Source organism: Nycticebus coucang, chromosome 3, assembly GCF_027406575.1.
Source record: "Nycticebus coucang isolate mNycCou1 chromosome 3, mNycCou1.pri, whole genome shotgun sequence".
NCBI lineage: Eukaryota > Metazoa > Chordata > Mammalia > Primates > Lorisidae > Nycticebus > Nycticebus coucang.
In genome coordinates this window covers 94,883,526-94,911,339 of record NC_069782.1, presented here as the reverse complement: position 1 = coordinate 94,911,339, position 27,814 = coordinate 94,883,526, and the positions used below count along the sequence as shown (strand labels likewise).

Sequence of the window (27,814 nt, the reverse complement as noted above, 5' to 3'; positions counted from 1 at the left end):
ACTCTGAATTAATTGTATTTATTTTCTGAACTTTCATCCCAAATATTTAGACGATTTTGCTCCCAATTTTGGCAGCTGGAATGGATTTTAAAGTACTTAATTGAGAACAATTTGTTAATAATTATTATCTCTTTGAATAATTTCCTTCCCCTTTTCATTCTTATAAGCTGTCTTTACACTTTCCAAGTCTCATACTGTTTTTCATTCTCTAGGCTAGCTTGTGTTAAATAAAAGAAAACAGAACTTTTTTCTCTTTGCCTTTTAATAGATGTGACCCTTTCTGTCACCTTTTCCTTGATCCTTTCCAAATCAGCAGCAGTTGCCATAAGTAACACTATGCCAAGTGCAATGGCTAAATTTAAAGAGCAGTGTTCGCACCTGTTGTTACTGGCAATGACCAATTTCCCACCCACGGTTTCCTCCACCCCCTGCTTCCCAACTGCAACCAAATAGCCTCCCTGTGTAAATAAGTATTGATGAAGATGATATACATTATAACTGAGAATGAACATAACATGTTGACAGTAAATTAATTTCAGATGAGTTCAAATTTGGGCAAAATCCAGCATAATATAAAGATGTAGCTGACCTTGAAGTAGGCAGACTAAATATGGCTAGGTATTTGGTGAATTTTTGAAGATGTTTAAGGGACTATCTCACCCCCAAATAACTTTTTTTGGTTTGCCATATTTTGTGAAATTCTTTTAGATACCAGCATTGTAACCTGCTGTAAATGTAAATCTTGCCTTAAAAAGGTGATCTAAGGAGTAATCGACATTTAGAGTTAGTTTCAATTAATTTGCCAGATTTGCAACTCTACCCTGGAAGAGCTCTGTATGAGAAAGATAGAAACATAAATAGGTTTAAGGTAAAACACACATGGAATGGTGAGAGAAGGGGACTGTGGCCCAGCCAGCCAAAATAGCCTGATTAAATGGGCCTGATAACCAAGGGATGTGACAGACCTCACAATCAGATCGGGTCAGATCCAGACCCAGATACTAATGATAGAAAGTCAAACAAGGAATTATGAGAGTGCCCAAGAGGATGAGTTCAATTTTATCTGGACCTTTACTCTCAGAGGAAACTGACTTGGTGTTGATAAGAAGAAGAGGACAGGTGGCTGTGGGGGCGGTAGGAGCAAAGAGTTGGAGATTGAAGTTTCAGAGCACATTCAGAGGACAGAAATTATATATCTGGGGAGAAGATTGCTGAGAGCAAGGAGCCACTTTGCCAGTTTGGGATTTTGTTGTAGTTCAGCCCTGTCAGAAAGTTCTTATGATCTTTTGAATACTCTAGAATGGATGAGCTAATGAATTCCTAATTTAGGAGGAGTGGCTTGAGTGTAAAATCACATCCTGCTCCTTTTAATTACTTCAGGTAGAGACAAAAGACTGCTTAGATCCAAGAATCTGATAAATACAAAGGCCACAAGCTGATCTAACACAAAAAAGACAGCTTTAAAGTTTGCCGCCAACCTCTCAGATCTTGAGAAACACGAACAAAGGCAATCCTATTTGAACAAGCTCTACCCTTCTCAACTCAGTGTTTTCCTGGTATTCTGCTCTCAACAGAAAAAGAACTTGCATACTGAAGTTAGACGATAGGGTTACTAAATTATAAAATGAATATGGAGTCAGTCATTCTTTGGAGCCTGGGACGTGAGCCTCCTGCTGCGCAAAAATTTTTATAGGGAGTGTGTAAATGTATCTCTGGCTTAGGGTGGGGTTGCAGTCCATTGTAGAGTAGGGGAAATGGGAAAGAAAAGAGAAATAAAAATGAGGAAGGAAAACAAAGTATGTGTGTATCAAGTAAGAATAGATATGGATAGGAAAAGATATGTAGTGGGGCTTAAGAACGGTTGAGCCGTTCTACACTGACTAGAAATATTTATGAGCCATTTAAGCTGACAGAAAAGATCATAGAAACTCAGAACTCATGGGAAAGAGAGTGGTAGTGATGGGGAAGATGACTGAAGATGGGTGGGTGTAGAAAAATGAGAATAATGACACTTGGGAAAAAGGTGAAGCAAAAATAGCCAGGAAACAGGTCCCGGCTCTGTGGTTCAGGATATTTGAAGGCTAAACTTTTCCTTTTGGCCTTCTTCTTCACATACTTTTCCTGATCTTTAAGAACTGCTGATTTCACTTGACTAATAATTCACGTTATCAGTGAACTATGGAACACGGCCCCCAGACCTCTGAGCAGATTCCTTTCATGCTTTCTTGCTCATGTAAATGAGCTGTGTGCATTTCCTACCCTAGCTATTCTGGAGTATTTAGGCAAATACTCCATTGATTTGAATTGTACTTAGGAGCTGACGTCAGTGTACATTTTAGCAGGGAACCTAGTTAAGGTTTCATGTCCAGGAAACCGGTTCTGATTAGTTTTAGCTTAAAAAAAGATTAACCTGGTTTTAAGGATTGGTGCAGAAAATAATTCTGCAGCAATGTAGGTTTTAGTGACCATGCTTTCATAATTATAAAATAATATGCAGGCAGGAACAAACTATTCAAAAGGATAGCTACCCCTTAAAACTTCTCAGAGGTAACATGCTTTTTGTTTAATTTTCCAGAAATTTTTATCTATCTAAATTATATACATATATGTTATTTTTAGAAGGATCATTTATATTGTATAATCTATATTACTGCTTTTTAAAAAGTATAGATAGAATAATTTTATTTGTTTAGAGAGACCTTGTCACCCAAGCTGGAATGTAGTAGACTGATTATAGCTCACTGCACCCTCAAATTCCCGTGACTCGGGTGGTTTTCCTGCCTCAGCCTGTCAAGTAGCTGGAGCTGCAGGCATGTACTACCACACCTGGTTAATTTTTTAAATTTTTGTAGAGATGGGGGGGGGTGTTTATGTTTCCAGCTGTTCTTGAACTCCTGGCCTCAAGTGATCCTCCTGCCTCAGCCTCCCAGAGTTCTGGGATTATAGGCATGAGCCACTGCAACTAGCTAAATAATTTTATTTTTTAAATGGTTGAGTAATATTCTGTTACATGTATAAGATTAGTGTCTAGTTTATTTAACCAATTTCCTATTGGAAGACATTGAGGTTTTCTTCAACTTCTTACCCATAAGAGTTATAATCTTTTAAAATTATTTTTTGTGGTTGCTTTATCATCTTTTATAAATCTCTATAGTAATCAGCCCAATTGTTGGCACATGGCAGGTATTCCCCTTCCCTTCCATATGTCTTTTTTTTTTTTGAGACAGAGCTGTCGCCCTGGATAGAGTGCCATGGCATCTAGCTCACAGCAACCTCCAATTCGGGCTCAACCAATCCTCTTGACTCAGTTTTTCTATTTTTAGTAGAGATGGGGGTCTTGCTTTTTGCTCAGGCTGGTCTCAAACTCATAAGCTCAAGCAATCCACCTACCTTGGCCTGGTGGAGTGCCAAGATTACAGGCATGAGCCACTGTGCCAGGCCTCATATGTCCAATTTTTTAGATGACTTTCTGTTGAGCTGTCTATACTTTCTCCTCATGGGGCTTGGCCAACCAGCTCATATGAGTTATGCGATTTGCAGTTTGGGACAAGGTTTTCTCTGTAAGAAGGTAACTGACATGTGGTTAGTTTAATTGTTAGCCCTAAACTGGGTCCACCAACCCAGTTTAGTTGGTGAACCCTACACAGCCTACTCTGGTGCATCAGTGGTTTCATCCTAGTAGATAAAAGACAGCACAGTTTGGTAAATAGGTAGGAAGAAATCTTTGATAATCCTTCCAGTTTCAGGTTTGTGCACTTAAAGGAAAACTACTGTGGCTCTTTTGCAAATGCACAGGACTAAGTCTCAGTACAGCAGGATGCATGTATGATTTTCATACCTGGAGAAATAGGGGAAAGACAATTCCAGTGAAATTTCTCAAAGTATAAAGTGTTGAGATGGAAGGAACAATCACGATTTATCGTCAGATTTGGCAAAGTCATGAAAATAAAAACAAAGCTAAAATCTATGGGGATCTTAGTAAGGTGTGAAGGAGCAAGAGAGAGAGGAAGATGCCACAGCATGAGTAAATACATAAAATGGAGTTGGGATAAATATAGAAGAGTGGAAAATGATTGTAAGTGAAGTTGCTCCAGGAATGTCACAGATTTCTGACCACAGGGATTACTGTGTGCAGCTGTTGGATGGGGGCCTCATTCGTGAGCTCTCAGGTTGCACTTGTTGGGCAAGAATGTTTTTTGGCCAAGTGGTGTATTTCTCACCTGGAGAAGCCAATCATCTCTCTGTCCTGGGGTGGATGGGCATAAGGATAAGCAAACCAAAACTTCCACTTCATTATGTAGCTATTCTTGAACAAGAAAATACCATTTCAGTTAATCTTAAAGAATATTATTAGAACAAGTGACAACATTTTCTCTGTATTTTTGTGGGTTTTAAAAAGATTTATCACCTAAGGCTAAACTACAAAGATGTTTTCCAAAATTTACAATACTGCTTGTATTTTTTTTCCAAACTGTTTTTCTGCTCCAGATTTTAAAAAGAAGTGTGACAATTAATCAGCTCATACTAATAAACACATAGGAAGGAAATTCTCTTTTTGAGGAAGTTTGGGAACCCCAAACATCCTTTCTTACAAAACAGTATTTAATGAGCCCCAGGTACGAGCTTGTTTGTTATTCTAGGTCAGGCGCAGTGGCTCATGCCTGTAATCCTAGCGCTCTGGGAAGCAAAGATGGGCATATATCCTGAGCTCAGGAGTTTGAGACCAGTCTGAGTAAGAAAGAGACCGGTCTGTACTAAAAATAGAAAAAACTAACTGGGCGTTGTGGCCAGCGCCTGTAGACCCAGCTACTTTGGAGGCTGAGGCAAGAGGATCTGTTGAGTCCAAGAGTTTGAGGTTGCTGTGAGCTATGATGCGACAGCACTCTACCAAGGGTGACAAAGTGAGACTGTCTAAAAAAAAAAAGTTATTCCAAAGTGTATTCTAATCGTTATTTTAGCAGAAATATGAAACTTCATTAAAATAGCCTTTACATGATTTGTATTATGTTATCCCCTGTTCTGTTTCTGTAGTTTAATAAATGCATTCAAGGTCGTGTATGGTAAGAACATAGCACGTGCTACTTCTGGAGAGTGTAAGAATATCAATATAAAGGTGCTGTAAAAATGATTTGGGTCACCTGTCAAATATACACAGGTCTGTTAATTCATTACGATGGGATGCACTCACTCTGGGACTTTGATATTGTAATCATTCTACCCCTCCTATATTCTGTTACACATTACAGTCATTCCACGATGTAGGGTTAATCAGAATACCCAAATACTATCAGTTATGAATGATAACTCTGGGAGTGTCGTTGAGAGTTACAGTATACCTAGTTAATGGTTATTAATTTGATGTCTATTTTGCCAACTTAGAACACTCACTTAGAACTCAACTTAGAACAAAGCTTTGAGCAAATACCTATTTCCCCGTTACCGATATGATAGCTCTAACTTTGGTGAAGATTAGCTGAATCGAGCATGCCACCTCTATTGCTGCTATTTTGAGGGGCTTGGGTGCCAATTACCGTTTCCCTAGAATTTGCCCGTAGTTGACTAGGTCCCATAATAGGTAACTCTGGAAGTGACAGGCAGCCTCAACTGTGTTTCTCCCGCCTGCCGATTGGGCCTTGCAGGAAGCCCCGCCTCATCAACTCAGTCAAGGACGGCAGTTGGCCTGGCGTCGGTGAGTGGCGGCTCTTAGCTCCGCCTCGGCCGTCCGCTGCGCTGCCTGGGTCGGCGCCGTTTCCAGTTGAGAGATGGCGGCCGCGGCAGGTAGATCGCTGCTGCTGCTCCTCTCTTCCCGGGGCGGCGGCTGCGGAGCGCTGACTGTCGGCTGCTTCCCCGGGCTGGGCGTCAGCCGACACCCGCAGCAGCAGCACCACCGGACGGTGAGCGAGCGCGCCTGGCGGCCCCGGGAGGGCGGGGCGGCGCTGGGGTGAGGGAGCTGCCGGCGGACAGGCCGCCCGGGCAGCGGGCGAGTTACCTCAACTCGCGGCCGCTCCCGAGGTTGCCGGGCACCGAGGAGCGGCCGTGCCCTTCAGGCGCCTGCGGCGGCGACCAGGAAGGAAGGGCAGGCGCGAGGAAGCCGAGAGGAGGAGGAGGGGCGACGGCGGGGATGTTCCCGCAGGACCGGGGACACCAGGGCGGGGAAGGGACGGGACTGGACTCTCTCGCTGACCCGCCCCCGGTCTCGGTTCCTCCCTCCTTCTTTCTTACCGGCTCTGCCCCGCTGCTCCCGAACTGAGCCCGGTGCTAGTTGTCCCCTTTCCTTCCCCCTCCAGGCAGCCTGGGGTGTCTTGAGTTGCCGCGGCTGCCTTGTGTGTGTCAGGAGAGTGGCAGTGCCATGCTGTTGGGAACTGTCCCCGGAGAGCAACCCAAGACCCCCAGCGGGGTCGCTTCCTCGCTTCCCTCGGCCCTCTGGGAACGGGCAAGAAGTAAAATCAAACTTTACCCCCCCTGGGTGACTTCCTGCGTGTGTGTGACCAGTTCCCTCGAGACGGATGCTGCATTGCTTCTGGAGGCAAGCTCCATACATACCCTCGGGTCCTTAAAGGTCCTCTCCGTGGTTCTTTGGAGGGTTGGTTTATGAGCTTGTTCACGTGTGCCCGAAGCACGAAGGGAGGGCAGCAGGCACAGGAGAAGCCAATACGACAAGTTGTGCTCAGAGGCAGAGATTTGGTGATTGTATTAGTTGACAATGAAAGGAGTTTCCATCTGAACAGTCTTGAGGGTGTGTGTGTGTGTAAGAGAGAAAGAGAGAGATTATTTTTCAGATGGAAGAGATCAAGTTGGCATGGAGTTCTTGACCTAAGAAGGAGTTTCCCATTCCTTAGACGTCCTAGACCTATATCCCACATGTGTTGGTCTTTGGCCAACTCTGAGAGAAAGAGTGTATGTTTTATTTCCTAAGGCTAAGTTATGCAGTGTGGTAATAAAAGGATCACTGCAGACAGCCTGTTAGGAGAAACTAGTACCTTCAGCCCTCAACAAACACACCACCTGCCTTGTTTATATAGTTCTTAAAAGGAAACTGAACAGGAGCTATTCAGAGAGGATACTCCAAGACCAATTCAGGATAAAATTGTGTCTGCAAGAGCTGTGGAAAGAACTAATGCTCTGCAAATGCAAGATAGTATTGTTATTATTAGTCATGGATACGAACCCTGTCCTCATTCTTGTGAGAGAATTGTACTTCTTCATATTTGGCATGCTGGCATATTGCTTTGCTGAAGCTTTTGGGCAAGAGCTGAGCTTTTCCATAGTTCAATTTCATTTGCATGTTTCATAGTCTCCAGTTATGTATTTTGTTCTGTTAAAAACATAAGGCCATTGCAAAATCGGATTGCATCCCTCCTTCCTCTAAACTATTTAAAGACATCCCAAGTTGTCTTTAACTCTGTATTTTTGTAAGACATCTTCTGACTTTGCACAGTTTGTTTTTATTAAGACTGTTTGGGTGTGGTATTCATTTAGCCATGTATACTTTCCACTATGCAAATTTGTCAGGCTGCGAGAGTCTTCCTTGTGGGAAAGCTTCATGAAAGTGTTCTCTGTGCTATTCTAGGGTGGGTAAAAGTGATGTGCCGAATTTCTAACTGAAGGCACAATTAAAATGAAGTGTTATTTCTGAAGGGCATAAGTGTTTTCATGGGAATGTGACTTGTAAATTTAGAATTGTAAGATTTTGAAAAAAGTTGAACATGATTATATAAAATATGTAAACAGATTTTTTATTTTTCTACACTTGCTCTGAAGCCATCGTGTCTACAGATGTCTCCATCTGATATTCTAAGATTCCTCACAGGACACTCAATTTGAAAAGTATTGAGGCCCAGAAAAGGGAAAGACTTGGCCAAGGTTATACAGGTAATACCTAACAATTTTAGGATACCCATCTACCTCAGATATTCTGACTTTCTTATTATGTTATAAATACTCCCTTATAAAATTTACTTTTGTCTATTAGGAAAGTAATGGTATTTCAAAACTCCACGAAATAGGAATTCTCTTGTAAGTAGATATTGATTGGAGGCACATATGTGTTAGGTGAATATGGAAACAGACAGCTTTCCAGAGAGAGTAGGTGTTCTTATGAAGGTCCCTAAGAGACACTAAGGTTGACTCTTACATAGGAGACATCCTGGGTATGTGCAGCAGATGGCAGTCTGCACTGGATGGGGTCACACGTCCAGCTTGTGCCACTTCTGTTCTGCTCTAGTAGGTATGGTAAATTAGAGCCGGGGGGGCATAACCAGTTGCATTACTGCTAAATGTTTTGCTTGAGAAATGCATCTTTTCTGAGTTTGGAGAATGAGTCTAAAGCAATACAGTCGTTCAGGTAAATGCAGTTGTGAGGTTGTAAATATAATTTGTAATTCCCCTCCTCTGTTAAAACAACATTCAATTGAGTGAATAGGAATAAAGGTGCAGAGGCTTATTTAGTATTTTTAACATCTAGTGTAGTTTTTTCCTTCTCTCCGGCTTATGACTGTAATAAAAACTGATGTAAAATGTTTGTTGCATGCCTGTTTGTCAGTGAAGGTGGCTGCTATTTTTAAGGACGGTTCTTTAAAGGAGAACTGCCTTTCAGTGTGAGCTGCGTAATTCCATTGCTAAATCAAACTGTCATCTCAGATTATGACAGCCTGTTGGCATTTTCTGGTGGTCAACAGCTAAGCTGAATTACTACATCTTTTTATTTTAGTTTGTTACTGTGCTGCTATAGTTTGTGGCTGTCCCTCATTACACTTTGCAATTCTTTGGCAATGATACTGTTTCAATCTAATCTGAAAGTTTTAACAGAAGTTACATTATCTGTCACAGAGGGAAGTCCTAATTCTTTAATTGAGTTCCTCATGATCTGGTCCATTCTTACTTTGCCAGATCTACCCTAGCACAAATACTTCATTGTACTTGAGCCAGTCTGTATCGTCCCCAAATGTCCCATACACCCATATTAAATCTTTATGCAGTTTTTGTAGCTGAATTTCAGCCTTAATCACTCCTCTAACCTCTAAGGTACATTTCAGGTCAGAGACTGACCTAAAACTCCTTTTGAGTCTAACATCCTTGCTTGACAGATAAGAAAACCAACCTAATAGAAACTGAGGGAAGTGTCCTGTTGGGCTATGTTTGTGGTTACTAGCAGACCTGGGATCGAAATTCCTTCAAATGGAGGTGGATTCAAGAATCCCTAGTCTGAATCTAAATTCGTATAATTCTCAGCTCTTAATCTCTTTCTCTTGTTCTTTTCTGCCCTCCCTGAATTCTGAGAGGATTTATTATTTTCAGGACACAAATTGAATTGACCCTGACTTGTTCTCTAAATGTTTAATTTGTGGGCATACTGTTTTTTTTTTTTTTTTTTTTTGTAGAGACAGAGTTTCACTTTATTGCCCTTGGTAGAGTGCCGTGGCGTCACACAGCTCACAGCAACCTCCAACTCCTGGGCTTAGGCGATTCTCCTGCCTCAGCTTCCCAAGCAGCTGGGACTACAGGCGCCCGCCACAACGCCCCGCTATTTTTTGGTTGCAGTTTGGCCGGGGCTGGGCTTGAACCCGCCACCCTCGGCATATGGGGCCAGTGCCCTACTCACTGAGCCACAGGCGCTGCCCTTTTTCTTTTTCATTGAGGGTACAATAAGCCAGGTTACACTGATTGCAATTGTTAGGTAAAGTCCCTCTTGCAATCAATGTGGGCATATTGTTTCATTAGAGAGAGAAATACAAAGATGTGTATTTGTGTATTTTATTACATTTGTGTCGCTTAGATTCCTGCACAGTGCCAGGTATATAGGTGATGCCTGGACAAGCATTAATTGGCTACGCAGCCTTTCTTTCTGGTTGCCAGGGAAAAGGCATGCCTTTTGTTTACTCTACCCATCCCTCCTACACCTGATTTGACTTGCTTACTATCCTGTTCCGTAGGTAGCCACGTTTGGGTCATTGCTTTAAGCCTGGTATTGCCAGGGCTGTCTTCGGTTGTATATTACACTTCTTTATGGTGGGTTGGTGGAAAGAATTGATACCATTGGATTAACTCAGCAGTGCTCAGTAGCTTTCTGTCCATAGCCAGCAAAAGTATGATACTTACCCAGATTATTATAAATATATATTTAACTCAGATTCCAAATTTGTTGTTTTATTCTACTATAAGATTTTGAGGGTTCTAAATAAATAATGTTTAGAGCAGACTTGTTTTGTTTTTTAAGGAAATGACCATTCTTTTATTCACCTTAAAATCTTGCTTATTTTGAAACCCATAAAATATTTGAATGAGTGACTTAAATTTTTTGAAATTCAATTATTTGAACTTTTTTAAGTTCCAAAAGGTTCTATTTTATGCTTCCTGGAACTTAGCATCAACAGTGGCTAAGAAAGATAAGAAGTTGATAGCAAATCCTTCAGCTAATGTTATCAGTGAAGTCTTATAGCAGAAGACCATGACCACGCCTTAATTTCAATTTCAATCATGAGGGCGAGGGGTTCAAACCCAGCCCTGGCCAAACTGCAACAAGAAAATAGCCAGGCCTTGTGGCGGGCGCCTGTAGTCCCAGCTACTCAGGAGGCTGAGGCACGAGAATCGCCCAAGCCCAGGAGCTGGAGGTTGCTGTGAGCTGTGACGCCACGGCACTCTACCGAGGGCGACAAAGTGAGACTCTGTCTCTAAAAAAAAAAAAATTAATTGCTGTTGTCAACTTAAAATTATGAGATCTGTACATTTGTAAAGGAGAACTTTTATTTTTTAGGATGGTTTGCAGCCTTCAGGCTGGGAAGTGGAGCCTCTGGTTGAGACAGAAAGCAGGCACTTCATTAGAGGAAGGCAGGGACAGGAGTTTTATGCCAAATGGTTTGGCTAAATATACATACTTAACAGGAGCTATGTGTATTCATGAAGAAGGGTCAGATGCATATGTGTTAAGCAAACATACATTAAATATGTCCCATGTTTACTTTGCGGTGGAGACTTAACATTAAAATGCAATAAAATTAGGTTTTGTGTGTAAAAAGGTAAAGCAAAAGACACCAAGGCACATCCTCTGTAAATTGGTCAGGACCAGTCTGTGGTCAGTGGTCAGTTATCAGGAATGTAGTAGAATGTCAAAATTATGAAAAGGGAAGGGAGTATAGTTGCATTAGGCAATTGGTTGAAGTTAGTGGGGAAGTCTTCCATTCTTTATTTTTACTGGGCTATTTTCTGTTTAACTCTTGTGGGGGAAAAAGTCTGGTGATGGTTAGTTAGGAAGGGGGTATACTGAGGTGTGACCAACCTCCCATCTCATCATGCCTGGGAAACTTAGTTTTAATGTTTCTCTAGTGCAGCAGTTCTCAACCTGTGGGTCACAACCCACAGGAACTGTACTAAAGGGCCCCGGCATTGGGAATGTTGAGAACCACTGCCCTAGTGTCTCCTTGGCCAAGAGGGGTCTGCTCAGTTGGTTTGGAGGGGGAGGTAAGGATTTTATTTTTATTCCACACTGTCAGCTGCTGGGATGTTATTTTTATTTGTTCTTACGTTTTAGCTTTTTGTCCCTATAGGTTTTCTTAAAAATAGCTATTTGTTTTCCATTGATTAAGGTCAAGATTACCTTTAGTATGGGGTCTCAGCCTTTGAATCCTTTATTCTTATGTGTTTCTTTTTGCTTGTTTATTTTGTGTTTGGAGACAGGGTCTCACTTTGTCACCCAGGCTGGAGTGTAGTAACACAATCATTGGTCACTGGAGCTTTGAACTTCTGGGCTCACGTTATCCTCCTGCCTCAACCTTCAAATTGCTGGCATTGCAAGTGTGCACCATCATGACCAGCTAATTAAAACAGATTTTTTTTCTTAGATGAGATCTCACTATTATGTTCCCTGGCTATGAATCCTTTATTCTTTATTTGATTAATGTCATTCTAGTAATTATTAGAATTACTAACATGTTATTAAGGTTAAGATGTTATTGTGGAAGATGTGTACTTTAGAAATCCAAGAATTTAGAGCTTAGTAATACCTAATATTGAGGAAACAGGGAGTTAAAGCAGTGAAATGACTTTTTCCTTAGTAGCCTGCAAATTAAATAGAGCTGAAAATGGTTCATACATCAGCTGATTTTTATCATTCTATTCTTCTCCTACTAAATTACACAATTATGTATTTCACTTTTTAAAAAACTGTTAAATTGGGACTGGTTTTAAGAAATGAATTTGGGTCAGAATTCTTACACTAAGTACTAAACCTAAAATTTAGCCTGTAATGATAACTCTGATTTAGATCAAGCTTGACAGCACCTACTGGAAAACCTTTCCTCTGTAGGTTGAATACAAAAAAGGAAACAATTCATTATTTATTTCGTTGCATTTTGTTAAATGTGTTCAGTGAGATAGCCTGTGTAAAAATGAAAATTGACATCAAGCAAATTTATTTTAATAAGTTTAGTGAATTATTGGCCTATAAACTGTATATAGCCTTGAATTGTTTTACATTGATAAAAATGTAACTTAGCAGGGCGGCGCCTGTGGCTCAGTGAGCAGGGCGCCGGCCCCATATACAGAGGGTGGCGGGTTCAAACCCAGCCCCAGCCAAACTGCAACAAAAAAATAGCTGGGTGTTGTGGCGGGCGCCTGTAGTCCCAGCTACTCTGGAGGCTGAGGCAGGAGAATCGCCTAAGCCCAGGAGTTGGAGGTTGCTGTGAGCCGTGTGACGCCACGGCACTCTACCGAGGGCAATAAAGTGAAACTCTGTCTCTACAAAAAAAAAAAAAAAAATATATATATATATATAACTTAGCAAATCACATCACCAACTGGGTCTAATAGTATCCTAAAGCTGAACTTTTTCTAATGCAGTTCTGGAATAATTGGATAACGTGACGCTGCATTTTGACATCACTCTTAAAATGAAAAGCTTTTTCCAAATTTTTTTGATGACATTGGTAGTATTTATTAATCTAGAATAATCAGTGTTTATGTTTCATGCTTTATTACTCAAGATTTAAGTTTTTACTGAAATCTTTTATAGTTTTTCCTCCTATTATCCATTTTATTGTTTGGGGAGTATTTGTGATAATCACTAGAAAATTGCTAAGGAGCCCATTAGGTGTTTGAGTTCTATATAGTTAGAAATATACAGTACTGAACTGTACTGACTTATTGGTAGTAAGATCCTTTAAACTTATTTTTTGCCTACTCAGACAGGTTCTACCTTGTACACCTTACTTTTCTATAGTAACTAATGTTACGGGGTGTTTAATTACTATATTCATGTGTACTTTCAGCTTTAGTTCACAGAAAGTTGAAGTGACTGATAATTTGTCAAACGTTAATAATAAGAGAGTAAATAGGTTAGCTCAAACTACTTGATCTTTATAGATAGAAGAATAGAGGTAGAAGAAAGCACCTGTAATCTGAGGGCATTTTTACCTCATTTAATTTTTATCATAACCTTATGAGAGGTATTATTATCCCAGTTTTATAGATGAACAAATTGAGGATGAGAAAGGCTCCCTTCTTCCTAAGCATCATTAACTGTTCTAGGGTTGCAAATATGGATAAGAAAAATGTTTTAGATTTAAGCTGAGGTCTGGCTAGAATTGAAACTGTACGATGCTAAATGTCATTGTGGATTCTACTTCCTTTCCATCTCTTTTAGCCACGTTCCTTCTCAAGCATCTACTGTGTTTTTTTTTTTCCTAAGAGATTTCATCATCCTTCCTACTAACTGCATTTCTTAAATTTCTTTCCCCACCCTCCCTTCCAGAGCATTGTTACCTCATTCAGCTTTAGGATACTATTAGACCCAGCTCCTGATAGGAGCTTAAGGTATTTGTCTCCTGGGGATCTAAAATGTCCCACCCAGGAAACCTGATCATTATTAGTGCTGTTTCTGTACCAGATGCTTTTTATAAAATTCTACAGTGTATTCCACAACAATCTTTCAGGTAAAATATGATGCTACTTCCATTTTACACATGAAAAATGGAGATTTAGAAGGTTAAATAACCTGGATTCATTGAGAAAATAACTGGAATTCCTACTTTTTGTGAGGCACTGTGCTGGGCACTGGGGAGAGAGATGCCTTTGTGAAGTTCCTAAAAGAGCTTGCAGCCTGGCCAGGAGACATGGTACAAACAGACTGTAATTGTGCTTCTTTTTTTTTTTTTTCTAATGAAGGTTCCGTGAGAGCTGGGGAAGGCTTCATGGAGGAGGTTTTGTTTGAGATGAAACATGTGGAAATATAATGTGAGGGGGACTAGAAAAGTGTAATTGTCATTCCAGGAAGCATCAAGATCTGACTTGACAGGATGAGGGAGTAAGATGTATCTGAGAAGGAGCCAGTAGTTTCTTACAACCCGGTTATGGGCAAGAATAGTTGGTGATAAGGCTGGATAGCAGTAGCGATGCCAATGATAATTAATATTTTTCATGTATACCATGTGTCAAGCACTTTACATATAACATCTCACTTAATTCTTGTGATACACTGTGATGTACGTACTGTTTACTATTCTCGTTTGAAAGACATTGAAATTGGTTACCTCAATTGGTTAAGTGAGTTGTCAGGGTCCAATCTGCTGAATAACACACGGTTTATGATTTGCCCACAATCGTCCAGCTAGCAAATGGCACACCCGAACAGTCTGACTCCAGACCTTGCTCTGGTGAAGGATCAGACTGTGAAGGGACTTGTGAGAAAGTTGAAATTTTGTTTTGTAGGTCAGTGGTTCTTTTTTTAAACTCACAGTAGAAGTACATTTTATATCATGACAATGTGCACACACATAAAACTAAAGAAAAGTTTCATGAAAACATATTTTTACTATGTATGAGGCATACTTAGTTTCTATTCTGTTTTGTTGAAGAAATACTGGTTGGGATCCACCTAAATTGATTTTACAACTTAAGTCAAAGTTTGAAAAAGAAAATACTGCTTGTCAATAGGAAAGCCTCTGAAGAATTTTAAGTAGGAGAATCAGATGATCAAGATTGTGCTTTTAGGTAGGTCTCACAGGCAGGAGTATGAAGGCTAGGTAAGGGATTGAGACCAGAGAGGTACAGAGATCGAGGCATCTTGATGGACCTAGCAAGAGCTTCTGAACTAGGAAAGTAGCTTTGGGGATGGAGAAAAGGGAAAACAGGGGAGAGAGATTTAGGAAGGACAATTGATAGAACTTGGTGATTGGATGTGGGCTGTCACTTCGCCTAGTACCAGTGGAAAGGCAATTCAATTCCAGGTCTGTCTGGTTTTATTACTCAGGCACTGAAACTTTATTTCTTGACCTTCACTGAGTGTTTCTTTTTACACTCATGTTAAATATGCTTTTTTGTCTCTTCTATGCCTCTAATTTTGTATTTTAAAATGTGCTGACCTTTTAGATTATTTTTAAGTGATTTTCAAATTTGTGTATCAAATCAGATGCCCGCTTTATTCTCACGTGCCTGCCTCCCTTCCCCTTCTTCCCCTTACGTAGCAGTTTGAAGAGGTACACACCGCATAATAAGCATTCAGCAGATCTTTATTCAAAGAGTGTGTTGTATGTATTAAGTTCTTCTACTGTTTTTTGTAGTAGCTCTTATTATATTTATTAATTACAGAAATATTTTTAAGCAATTTTCTTTAACTTTCCATTTTTATAATATATGAATTGATAAAAAGCTCTTTAATGGCTTTAATTTGTTTTAATTCCCTTTAGGGAATATTGAGCATAAGATGGTCTTATATTTTTCTTTTCTTTTTTTAAGTAGTCATTCTTAAGCATGAAACCTTTTCTTAGTAAAATTGTAAGCAACCTTCCTTTCCACACTAGAAATCTAAATATGTGAGATTCTTATTGCTTCTGCCACCCCAGTTTCTCTGGAGGTACAAAAATTAAAAATATAAAATTGAAAAAAAAAAACTTATTTGGAGTGATTCTCTGGCATTTAAATTGACTAGGTTTCTTACTGGACTTCCTTATTTAGAAAGTACACATTCTTCAGGAGGCTGAGGCAGGAGAATCGCCTAAGCCCAGGAGTTGGAGGTTGCTGTGAGCTGTGTGACGCCACGGCACTCTACCGAGGGCGATAAAGTGAAACTCTGTCTCTACAAAAAAATAAATAAATAAATAAATAAATTAAAAAAAAGAAAGTACACATTCTTTGGTCTTCTCAGTATTGCAATACGAAAGTAGGTGTTTATTTCTTTGATAACTGTGACAGTTTTTTAGAGACATTATGGTATCTGCTCTACCAGAAGAGATTGCAATGTTGTTGGTGAGCCCTTTGAGATTTTATGGGAGCAAAGAATTGCTGCACCATCACAGAATGTATTTATGTTAGTTTTGAGATAGTTAACTAAATGAAGAGGTGGGAGTGGTATGTTTGTGAGTATGTATTTTCCACCAAAATTAAGTGAGTGAAGAGGCTTTGGTGGTGTGTAGTATAATAGTTAGGAATCTGGGTTCTGTCCCTTTCTCTTCCATTAACTTATTTAATTTTGGACAAATCACTTAACCTCTTAATGTTTTTGTTAGTTAAATAAGGATGCTTGATTAAGTGAGCCTAAAGGTCTTCTTTAATTATAATGCATATATAGTTTTTACATAATACTTTACAAGTAATTATTAAATAAATAAATAAATAAATAAATATGGGTGGTTTGTATAAAATTGTAAACCCAGGCATCACATATTTTGTTCACATAAGGGTCAAGAGGTTAAGGGCAGTTTTGGTAATTACTTCTGACATCTTGATGAACAGTTTACCTTGTTTTCCCCTTAAACAGTTCTTTATGCCTTTAGTCTTATCTTTCTTTGTCTTCTTTTCTCCATTTCAACTTCTTAGGGGAGCTGAGAAAGAGGGGAAGATGTCTTGGGGAACCCAGCAAGTTGGAAAGTTGGGAGAAGGAAAAAGCGGTTAAGGTTGAAGTGTTGAAATAAGATGGGACTGTACTAGTAATTTATAAGTTCAGAGTTGTGGCCTTCTGGCCTGAAACAAAATGTTTATTTTGTAGTTACACTATTGGAACCCTAAGTATGAAAACTTGGCAAGTGATTAGTTGCCCACTAGTAGCCCAGCTCTGTGACCAGAGCCTAAACAGTGTCCGTAACATAGGCATTCAGTCAGCGTTGAGTGAGTGAGAGTAGTGATTTAAACAGTCCTTTAACCATCGCTGAAATTCTTACCCTATGGGTAACACAGCTGTCGATCATCATCTTGTTCTCTATGCCCTGTACTATATAGAAATGTCAAGAAGGAATACTTCTCTTTGATTCACATAGCAGCTAATATTCTTAAAACAGTTCACAGATTGTGCTGAAATAAGTAGGACTATATAAAATGCTAAGCAAAAATAGTAATGGAAAAGGATTGTAGAGCTATTATGTTAAAAGTAATTTGAGAAATTGATACAGTGGCATCTGCTTGGTATGTATTGGTGGGTGGTGGGCCATGCTGGACATTGAAAAGAAGAGAAAAGAACTATTTAAAAGAGGTACTGCCAGCTGTAGATTCTTCATGTATATATTTCTAAAGATAACAGAGTTTTGAAGCTGTTTATTTTAGAACTAATCTTCCGTATTTCCATTCTGCCCCCATCATATCCTGTATCTTGCGCTGCCAGAATTCTGCTAGCTCCCGTGAAGCAGGGCTATGGCGAGTGGCCAAGTGTGATAAAAACCTATTTTTCATCTTAAAGCGGAATACAGATGTCAGAATACTTTAAAGACATATTTAAAGATAGATGAGTGGAGTGGAAGAAGTAGTAAAAATCTAATGAGAAGATTGAAAGTTTTTGATTTGCTTTTGATGGAATTACATTTTTTTTATAAACAAAAGAATACCAGCATATGTCTGTGTTTATCAGTTTCTCTCTTTCTCTTGCCTCTTTTCCTGATCTTTGGGTGCCAGTGCTCAAAGCTGCTGAATAGACAGGGAAAAGGATTGTCTGGTCACAAACTGGTGGTGGTGTTTTATTTTTTTTTTATTTTTTGAGGGGGCCCCAAGGGTATACTTTGCATGAATATATGACATTATATGTATACTTGGTAATACTTCGTTTTGTTTTTGTTTAACCCTGAAGAAAATGAAATCTTAACTTTTTAAAATTTCTGGTTCTGACTTGTCTCAAAATGTTGTATATGCACAGTTGAGATGGTAAAACAGAATTTTAGTATAACATATTACAAAACTTTAGAATATTTGTATATTTAATGGAGAGCTGAACTCCAGTCTGTGCTTTCTTTAATTAATTAATTAATTAATTTTTATAATTCTCCTGTATTGGAAAAATACTCAAAGTACATAGAATAAAACCATATAGAAGAAAACTATAGTGGCTAGCACCTAGTTCATCCCTATTAAAATTAAAAAAAAAAATTAAAACTACTGTCAACATTTACTATTCAAAAGCTCACACCTGTAATCCTTGCACTCTGTAAGGCCGAGGCGGGTGGATTGCCCCGAGCTCAGAGGTTCGAGACTAGCCTGAGCCAGAGTGAGACCCTGTCTCTACCAAAAAGGAAAAGCCAGGCTTTGTGGCAGGTGCTTGAGGCAAGAGAATCACTTAAGCTCAAGAATTGCAGGTTGCTATGAGCTATGATGCCATGGCAGTCTACCAAGGGCCACAAAGTGAGACTCTGTCTCAATAAGAAATAAATAAATAAAAGAAATAAAAATGAAAATTAAAAAAAAAGCACTTCAAACTAAGGTAAATGAAAGCCAATTGAATGCAAAATTTAAAAAAATAGGATAATAGAAAAGTAAAAAGTATTTCTCTACCTTTATTCACAGTACCTCTTTTCAAAGTTAACCACTGTTAATAGTTTTGGGCATCTTTCCAAAAAAAATTTAATACCTAAGATCTTCATGTAATATATGCTCTTTTAAATATACACAATAGGAATCACAATATGCAGTATTTATACCCTCCTTTTTACATTTAATAATATATTTGGAACATTTTCCATATCAGCAATACAGATTTACACACTCTTTTTAATGACTGAATTACATTTAATCATATGGAAGTACTTCGATTTATTTAGTTGGTGTCAATAAACATTTAGATTGTTTTATCATTTTTTTCAATAAAAATTGCTGCAATGATCAATTACACAAATACTTTGGCATTATGTTATAGATATTTATGTAGGGTGAATTTCTTTTTTTCTTTTTTTCTTTTTTTTACTGTTAACATTTGTTTACATTCGACTTCTTTTGCTTTTATTTCTAACCATATTAATTATTTTTTAAATTTCAGATTAATATGAGGGTACAGATGACTAGGTTACATTGTTTGCATTTGTTAGATATAGTCCAAGTTGTAGTTGTGGCTTTCTTTAATTTTAATGTCTCATACTGCTTGTTCTTTGATTCAGAATGAATTCAAGTTGTTATCCTGGCCAAGTGACACAAAGTTGGGTGAGCTTTAAATATTAATATTTAATAGCTTTTTAATGGTTATGAAAACTTTTAACAATAAAAGTGAGAAAATGAAAAGGAACTATCAAAGATTTCTTTCCTAAAATGAGTATTCTTTGTAAGATTAAAAGTAGACACAAGCTGAGACCCTGAGTTATGGATCCAAAGGTCACATCACAGCCAGCATCAGAAAGTCACAGCACTAGTTTAAGAAAAGACAGAAGATAAACTATTGAGGCTATCACTCTCAAAGGCCATTCCATCACCAGACGGACTTTTTTTGGGGGGAGGGGGTGCTTCACAAGGAAATTACATTGTGTTCAGTCAGACTTACAGGGGAAAAGTCTTTTCTTTTTAAATCATGAAGTGTATTTATAAAAAGGAGTAGAATAATGTAATGTACATGCTTTGGCCTTCCTTCATCCTTTCTCCTAAAAGTAACATTCTCTGGAATTTGCTGTTTACCACCCCATGCACGTGTTTATTATCCTTTTGCTGTATATGTATCTGTAAAACTTGCATTGAAAGGGTGTTTTAAAACCTTGTTTAGAAGGTATGTATCCTGCAATTTGTTCTTGTTGTTTAATACTTTAAAAATGCTTATTTAGTTGGTACATTTCATTCATTTTTAACTACTTTGTGGCATTTCTGTCTCTATTCCATATAGTATTTAAACATCTTCTGCTGACTGAAAGTCTTTTTTAGCTGAATATTTTGAGGGACAGGAAAAAAAGAATCTATTATGCCATTTTTAAAGTTAGACTAGGAATGTTGTTTTGACTTTGAAAAGGCCAGTTTCCTTTTTTGGTGTGTAATGTCCTCGTTTATCATATTTCTGGAAAACCCTTTGTATTTCCTGTGAGAAGGCAGAGAAGAATAATGTTTTATTACACACATGAACATACCTTGTGCAAAATGCAGAACAGCATCTACCATAATACAGCAAGCTCGTGAAGGATTGAGCTGCCGCAGCAAAATCTTGGTTTACTCTACTAAAATTCTTAGATTTTTCAAGTACAGACAAGCAGTGGATGGAACTTTGTTGGCATTAAATCACTGTTCCTTTTTTGTGTGTGTTTGGAATTATGTGCAATTTGGGGACTGTGTGCTTTATTTTGTAAAAGGATCTGTACAAAAACAGTTCTTGAATTGTGTTAATGGTTTTATGGAGCAAGCAAAAGATAAAGTCTAGAAATGAGGAGAGGTACTTTTTTGAGACAGATGGTGTGATATAAATATTTGTTTTAATAATCTTGTGTATTAGTTAATACATATTCTTATTTTAAAGTCATTGTTTTGAAAAGGCATCCTCTGATCATTATTTTTTAAATTTTCTTAATTCATGCTGTTGTCTTTCATTTGCAGCATTCTTGATAATAGTTGGAGCATTTTTGCAGAATACACAGCATAGTGCTTCATTCAGGTTGTCCCTCCAAATGATTTGCTATAATGCATTAAACAGAATTGCTGAGGCAGCAAGGGAAACACTAATAAATGGGATGCTTTCCAGGGACTGTAGCTAAGACAAAGCAAACACAAGCCAAAGTTAAAACGAAAAAACGAAAAAGTTAGGCACCCAAGATGTAGTCTGGCCAAATATGCTATTAACAGTGAATATCTCATTCTCATTAAATTAATTGTGATCTAGGCATTTTGAACCACCAGATTGTTAAAAATGGAGACCAGTTTTTAAGCATATTAGAATTGTTGTGCAAGAATGGTCTTTTGGCCAAAACTTATTTATGATGAAAAATTATCTTTGCCTTTTTTTATTGGATACATTCCAGTGCCTCAAGAATGATTACATTCAGCTGTCTCTTCCACTGTTTCTTCCATGGTTGTGACAGAAAGGGAGCTGAATGAATATACATCTCTAGTAATGGAGATATATATATATATATATATCTTTGGATATATTTTTTCCATAGAAATGATTAGATGGCAAGAGGAAAGTAGGTTTTGCTAATTGGGAATTATTTTTGTTTTTTCACTATTGCTACTTTTCTTGCCAATCATCCAAATTACGGCTGGGTATAGTGGCCCATGCTTGTAATTATAGCACTCTGGGAGGCCAACGTGGATGGATTGTTTGAGTTTGGGAGTCCAAGACTAGTCCAAGCAAGAGTGAGATCCCATCTCTACTAAAAATCAAAAAATTAGCTGGGTTTCATGGTGTGTACCTGTAGTCCTAGCAACTTGGAAGGCTGAGGCAAGAAGATCACCTGAGCACAGGAGTTTGAGCTTCCTATGACTCTATGGCACTGTAGCCTGAGGCAACAGAGTGAGACTTTGTCTCCCCTTCCCCCCTCAAAAAAAAAAATCAAACAAATTATTTTTTTTTTTCTCCCACAATTTGTTTTACCCATGAAAAGTATAGATGTGGGAAAAGAAGGTAGTGGTATGTGAAAGGGCTTTTTTTTTTTTTAATTTAGAAACAGAGTCTTACTTTATTGCCCTTGGTAGAGTGCTGTGGCATCACAGCTCACAGTAACCTCCAGCTCTTGGGCTTAGGCAATTCTCTTGCCTCAGCCTCCCGAGTAGCAGGGACCATAGGCATCCGCCACAAGGCCCAGCTATTTTTTTGTTGCAGTTTGGCCAGTGCTGGGTTTGAACCTGCCACCCTTGGTATATGGGGCCGACACCCTACTTAGAGCCACAGGTGCCGCCCTTATTGTTATTTTTGTTTTGGAATGATCTCCAGTCATTTTCATACAGAACCCATGAACCAGAGAGTTGTGTATCTAGGCAAACAAATTAGATTTTTGAATGTGTGTACCAAGATTTCTAAGTTTTGTAAACTTGTTTCTGAAACTTGTGAAAGTTCCAAAATGAACCTGGATAGCTTGAGACTTACTTAATTTTAAAGAACTTCCTATTTTTTCATTGTTTATTAAGGTTCTATCACTGTTTATATTAAGAAAGCACAGAGTTTTTTTTCTCTAAAAGTATTTCTTTTGTATTGGTTTATAAACTGGTGCTTCAGGTTTCCAATTCTTTCCTTTTTTTTTTTTTTTTCTTCTTCTTTTAGAGACAGGGTCCTACTATGTTGTGCAGTTTGTTCTTGACAAGACTCCTGGGCTCAAGTGAACCTCTGGTCTCAACTGAACCTCTGGTCTCAAGTGAACCTCTGGTTTCAGCCTCCCTAGTAACTGGGACTATAGGTGAGCACCATGTGCTCTGCTAGATTTCATGAGCTTACCATGTGATGACCAAAGATTTAATATTTTATTTCTCTGAGAAAAAAAATTCAGAGTTTCTCATAGTCAGTCTAGCCTTACTCTAGGTTATAACTCACAATATGTTTTGAAAGTGCCCTCTTGTCCTAAAGGTCACTGTAAAAACTAGCAGCTAAGAGTGACCTAAATAAGGTCTTTTGAGACTTTCTTTTCTTCTTTGGCATTATATACTAAGGTACCCATGTTAACAGGCTCACAAGGGCCTTTACCTTTGACATTGACTTTACTTTTTTCTATTCTTTTAGGTCTTTCACTACCATTCCTACAGTGGTTGGCAAGATATCGTTTCCACCTCACTCTCCATGTGCCATGCCAGTGACATCTTAGCTGCTAGAGTGTGGAGCTGGCCTGTGGGAGTCAAGTAAGTGCCTTTTTTACTATTTGGCATGGTTTTTGCTTACTTTGCAAAGCCATGTAGAAGAGCTTCTTAAGATTAGTTTTTAAAAAGGCACTTGCTTGATCCTTGTGGGCTGGCTCTTTGCTCCAGCCTGCTGTTGAACACCTAGTAGCTAACATGGGGCTGAATTTAGTGAGGTGACTATTTTGCACAGTGGAACATTTTTGTTATAGTAGACTCTGAGAGATGATAGATCTAATCTTGGCCTGATTAGACCATACTGGTGAACAACCCTTGTCAATCTCAGGATAAATGAGAACATTGTTAGCTCCAAAGTTAGTTACTCTGGCCTCCTGGAAATTTTATAGGTTATGGATGATCAAGGGTCTGCTGGTTTAAACCAACGGGGTTGCATGGAAACAATAGCTTTCCTAGGAAGGCTAATGACCTTGTCATTTATCTTAATTAATTTGGCTTAATATATGGAAGAAGTAACAGTTGATTAGATTTGGGCTTCTGTATTTATCTGTAAAGTTGCTTAAATCTGGTATTTTACTTTTACAGGTCATCTTGTAAATTTTCCCTATATAAATTAACACAGCCCCTGTTATGTCATAACAACCATGTAAGGGAGAGTGTTTTCCTGCTCTGTCTTAGGTATTGGTGATGTGACCTGTTCACGCAGGGGAAACTTGAACATTCTCAGGTATGTGAAGATCATGATTCATAAGCATTTTCTCCCTGCAAAGAAAACAATTTATTTCTGTGTGAACTCATGTGGTTTTACAAAATTTATCTTGCCAGTTATTTTCCTACCCCTGAATCCCTTTACTGTAGAACAAGTGTTGGCAAACTATAGCTTAAACTTCTGCTTGATTTTGTAAATAAAGTTTTATTGAAACACATATCCATTCATTTACACATTGTCTATGGCTGCCCTTGCATCACATTAGTAGGGTTCAGTTGTTATGACAGAGACCACATGATCCATAAGCCTAAAATATTTATTATCTGGGCTCTTAAGAAGTTTGCCAACTCCTGTGATAGAAGAACCAAACTTCAAATCATAGTTAGATATAAACTTACTAGAGCCACAGTTGATTTCAAATAGGCTTCTAAAGAGAAAACTAAGAAAGCCAAGACCTGTATCATAATGATGACTAGCAAGTAAATATTTGCAATCTACAAATAGCATGATTACTAATAAGAGGTTAATGAAATGGAAAGTTACTATGGTAGTCCAACATCATTTTTCTTTCATTTATTAAATTCTTTCTCTGTCTCTGTCTCATTCTCGTTTTTACTTTCCCACTGGGTGTAGGCATTCATCCAGTGGTGGGATATTACTATCATTTTTTAGGTTTTCTAAATGTTTTATAGAACGGATAAGGAGAAAGACTTAACCTGGACATCTTGCACAGCCAAGAAATAATAATGAAAGGACCTTCCAATTCATGGAAGAATTATTATAGTTAAAAAATAGACGAAAAAGAAAATAGACTTGAAATCATAAAAACTGAGGACCAGAGATTTCAAGAACCACAAAGCAAATTAGTGATAGAGCTGAAAATACATGCTAAGTCCCCTGTTTCTTTTCCTAGGCTTTCTTCCATGAGTTCTCACATCATATTTGGGGCTGCTTATTTTCCCTACCATTTGAAGGCAAATCTTTTCTTTTCCTTTCCTTTTCTTGTCTTACCATTAAAGACTTGATGATTTAAACTCAAAGACATGATTGTTGGAGTGTTGAATTAATTTGGGTTCTGGATGCTTTTATTTTATTGTTTGAAGATAGCTGAGGTATTGCTTCTTTTTTTTTTATTTTTTAATTTTTTTATTTTTTAAGAGGTATTGCTTCTTAATGAATCTTTAAGTGCTTATAGTATATACTCAGAGAGGTTAGATTACATGGAGTAATAAAAAAGGAAGTCTGAACCTTGTTCATAATTTTATAGCTAGGAACAAAACCAAAATTGGTATAGATAGAATGCTTCCCTCATATATCTATGTATCTAAGAGAGAGTGTGTGTGTGTGTGTGTGTGTCTAGCAGCTTTTAAAGTATATTTGGATTGCATTCTGAAAAGAGTTTAGCAGGTATATTACAATCTGCAGATTATGTTGCAGAGTTTAAAATGAATTTTTAAAACAATATTTTATTTGAGAGTAGTTATAGAGTTTTACAGAGTTCCCATATATTCTATCCCCCTCTCCCTATTACTAACATCTTACATTACTGTGGTGCATTTGTTAAAATTAATGAACTAATCTTGACATATTATTGTTAACTAAAGTTCATACTTTATTCAGATTCCCTTAGTTTTTGCCTAATGTCCTTATCCTGTTCTAGGATTAAATGAGTTTTTATTAGCATGTTCATTGAAGTAGAAAGCATTTATGTGGTCACCTGAAGGTTAGTTCTGACGTCCCTTAATGAGTACAGGCTTAACTGCTGCAAAATTGTGACTTGTAACATTTATATTCTTCTGTAACATGCTGAAAAAAATGGTTACCTTACCTTATTGATAGTAATGGCTCTTTAATTGTTTGTTTCTAAATTTTAACATTGTTAGTTTCAGAAAGAACAAGATAAATTTGGTTAATTTTAACTTTTATTAAATGTCATATACTAAATTGCTGTTGAAAACATTCTAAAGTAAATTACCTCCTTTGGGAATGGTGTGGATCAACTATCTTACTTCAACATGTTTATCCTTCTGAAAGTAGTTTTTGAAGTCTGAGCCTTCTGTTGAATCTATTAATCATTTATTTTTCCTTATAAAGACCTTAACATATCTTTTCCTTAAAAGTTCATTAATTATCTGCTAAAGTTGAACACATGCATGCCCTATGACTCAGCAGTTCCACCCTTGGATTTATGCACAACAGAATTATATGGGTATGTTCACAAAAGACATGGACAAAAAAATTGGTCATGGCAGGACTAATAGTCCAAAGTGGAAATTTTCAAATACCTGTCTATAGTAGAATGGGTGAATAAATTGTGACATAATGACGTAATGAATATTAAATAGTAATCAGAATGAACACACTAGCCACATACGAAAAGGTGTGAATCTTACAAATACCATGTTGAGCAAAAATAGAAGCCAGATGCTAACAATGCATTATTCCATCTATGCAAATTTCAAAAACAGGTAAACAGGAGATTGATGACCTTTGTTGGGAGTTGGAGAAAGTGTTTGGAATATGGTATCAAAGGGGCTTCTGGGACACTAGTGGTGTTGTGTTTCTTGGTTTAGGTATTGGTTACGCTGGTGTGTTTACTTTGTAAAAAATTATTAAGTTGATATTCTTCTTCATGTGCATGTCATTCTTCAAGGGAAAAAAATATACTAAACGCATTAGCAATTCTGGGGGGAAAATCCTTACACAAAATTTCACTGCTGACGTTAAAGGGATATATGGAGAACAAGTTACAAGAAAAGGACAAATTGACCTTTTATTTTAGAATATATATGTAGGGTATCAGAATTATAGGATTATCGATGCACCATTGTGTTACTGGAGTGTTATAATTGTACTTGTATTATAAGGTAAATAACATGGGTGGTTTCAATGATGTTTTGTTTTTTTTTTTTTTTTTTTGTAGAGACAGAGTCTCACTGTACCGCCCTTGGGTAGAGTGCCGTGGCGTCACACGGCTCACAGCAACCTCTAACTCATGGGCTTACGTGATTCTCTTGCCTCAGCCTCCCGAGCAGCTGGGACTACAGACGCACGCCACAACGGCCGGCTGTTTTTTTGTTGCAGTTTGGCAGGGGCTGGGTTTGAACCCGCCACCCTCGGCATATGGGGCCGGCGCCCTACTCACTGAGCCACAGGCGCCACGTTTTTATTGTAACCAGGTTTGGGGGATGCCTCAGAGAAGGACACCTTTTCTTTTTGGTCTGTATTATAATGTAGAGTCACCAAGTGACACCATCCATCAGTAAAGACTAATAAGCCAAGTAGTTGTGACATGGGTATGTTAGTGTATTTAGGTATGTTCTTTTTCCCACTGTTTGTCCTTGTTAGATCGGTGAGTGTTGTATCTCTACTAAACACGGTATTTTGGCTTTCAAGACATCATTCACATCTAAGCTGAATGTAGAGACCTTTGTCTTGTTGCTGCAGTGAGAAATAAATGAATCCATGCACCTTGGTGCAGACACCTAAACAAAAGGAAAAAAGAAAAAAGAATGCAGAGTCCTGTTCCTAAATGGAGCCCTTTTTGCCACTTATTAGTGCCTTTGGTTTTCCAATTACTTGAGTTAACAGTAATTTTTGGCTCTTTCCTTTTCCTTTGCAACCTTTTCTCACCCTTCTTTTAAAAATCATAAAATACACATACATAATATAAAATTTGCCATCTTAACTGTTTTTTTTTTTTTTTTTAGGTGTGCAGTTTAGTATTTCACCCTTTTATTTATAATTAAATCCTGGTTGGAGTCTGCCTTTCTCATCTCCTTTATCTTGTATTTGTGTTTCCGTTATCACCACCTTTTTCTTTGTTTAGATTTTTATCATGTGTCTGGATTTTAGCTTTCAGTGTTCTTCAGTCAATCCATTCTAATCTTCCTATAAGATTTATCTTTCTGGAACCTCACTTACCGCTTCATTTCCCTACACAAAACTTTGGCTTGCCACTACCTGTAGGACTTGAGGTCTGATGTGTGTCTATGATAGGATACGATAGGGGCCTTCTGTAATTGTCAGTCTGCCTCTCCATTTTTAAAGATAAATGTTGTTTTTGATAGTTAATAATGCTTATTAATTTCCAGGTTGTGTGACATACCATACATGCATGATTTTATTTAATTTATTCGGAGCCATAGTCCTGTAAAGTAGGTAATATAA

General features: G+C 38.0%; 1 protein-coding gene across 3 annotated transcripts in view; it reads left to right on the top strand.

The window, feature by feature from the left end:
• The first annotated feature begins 5,727 nt into the window (after positions 1-5,727).
• MCU (mitochondrial calcium uniporter) overlaps positions 5,728-27,814 on the top strand; it is a 211,202-nt gene continuing 189,115 nt past the window's right edge. The window contains exon 1 of one of the 3 annotated variants that reach the window (XM_053584296.1): positions 5,728-5,894. In XM_053584296.1, the coding sequence (XP_053440271.1) occupies positions 5,763-5,894 (132 nt within the window). In that variant the 5' untranslated portion in view covers positions 5,728-5,762. The remainder of the gene's footprint in view (positions 5,895-27,814) is intronic. The other 2 variants (XM_053584295.1, XM_053584294.1) reach the window with 2 other exon arrangements.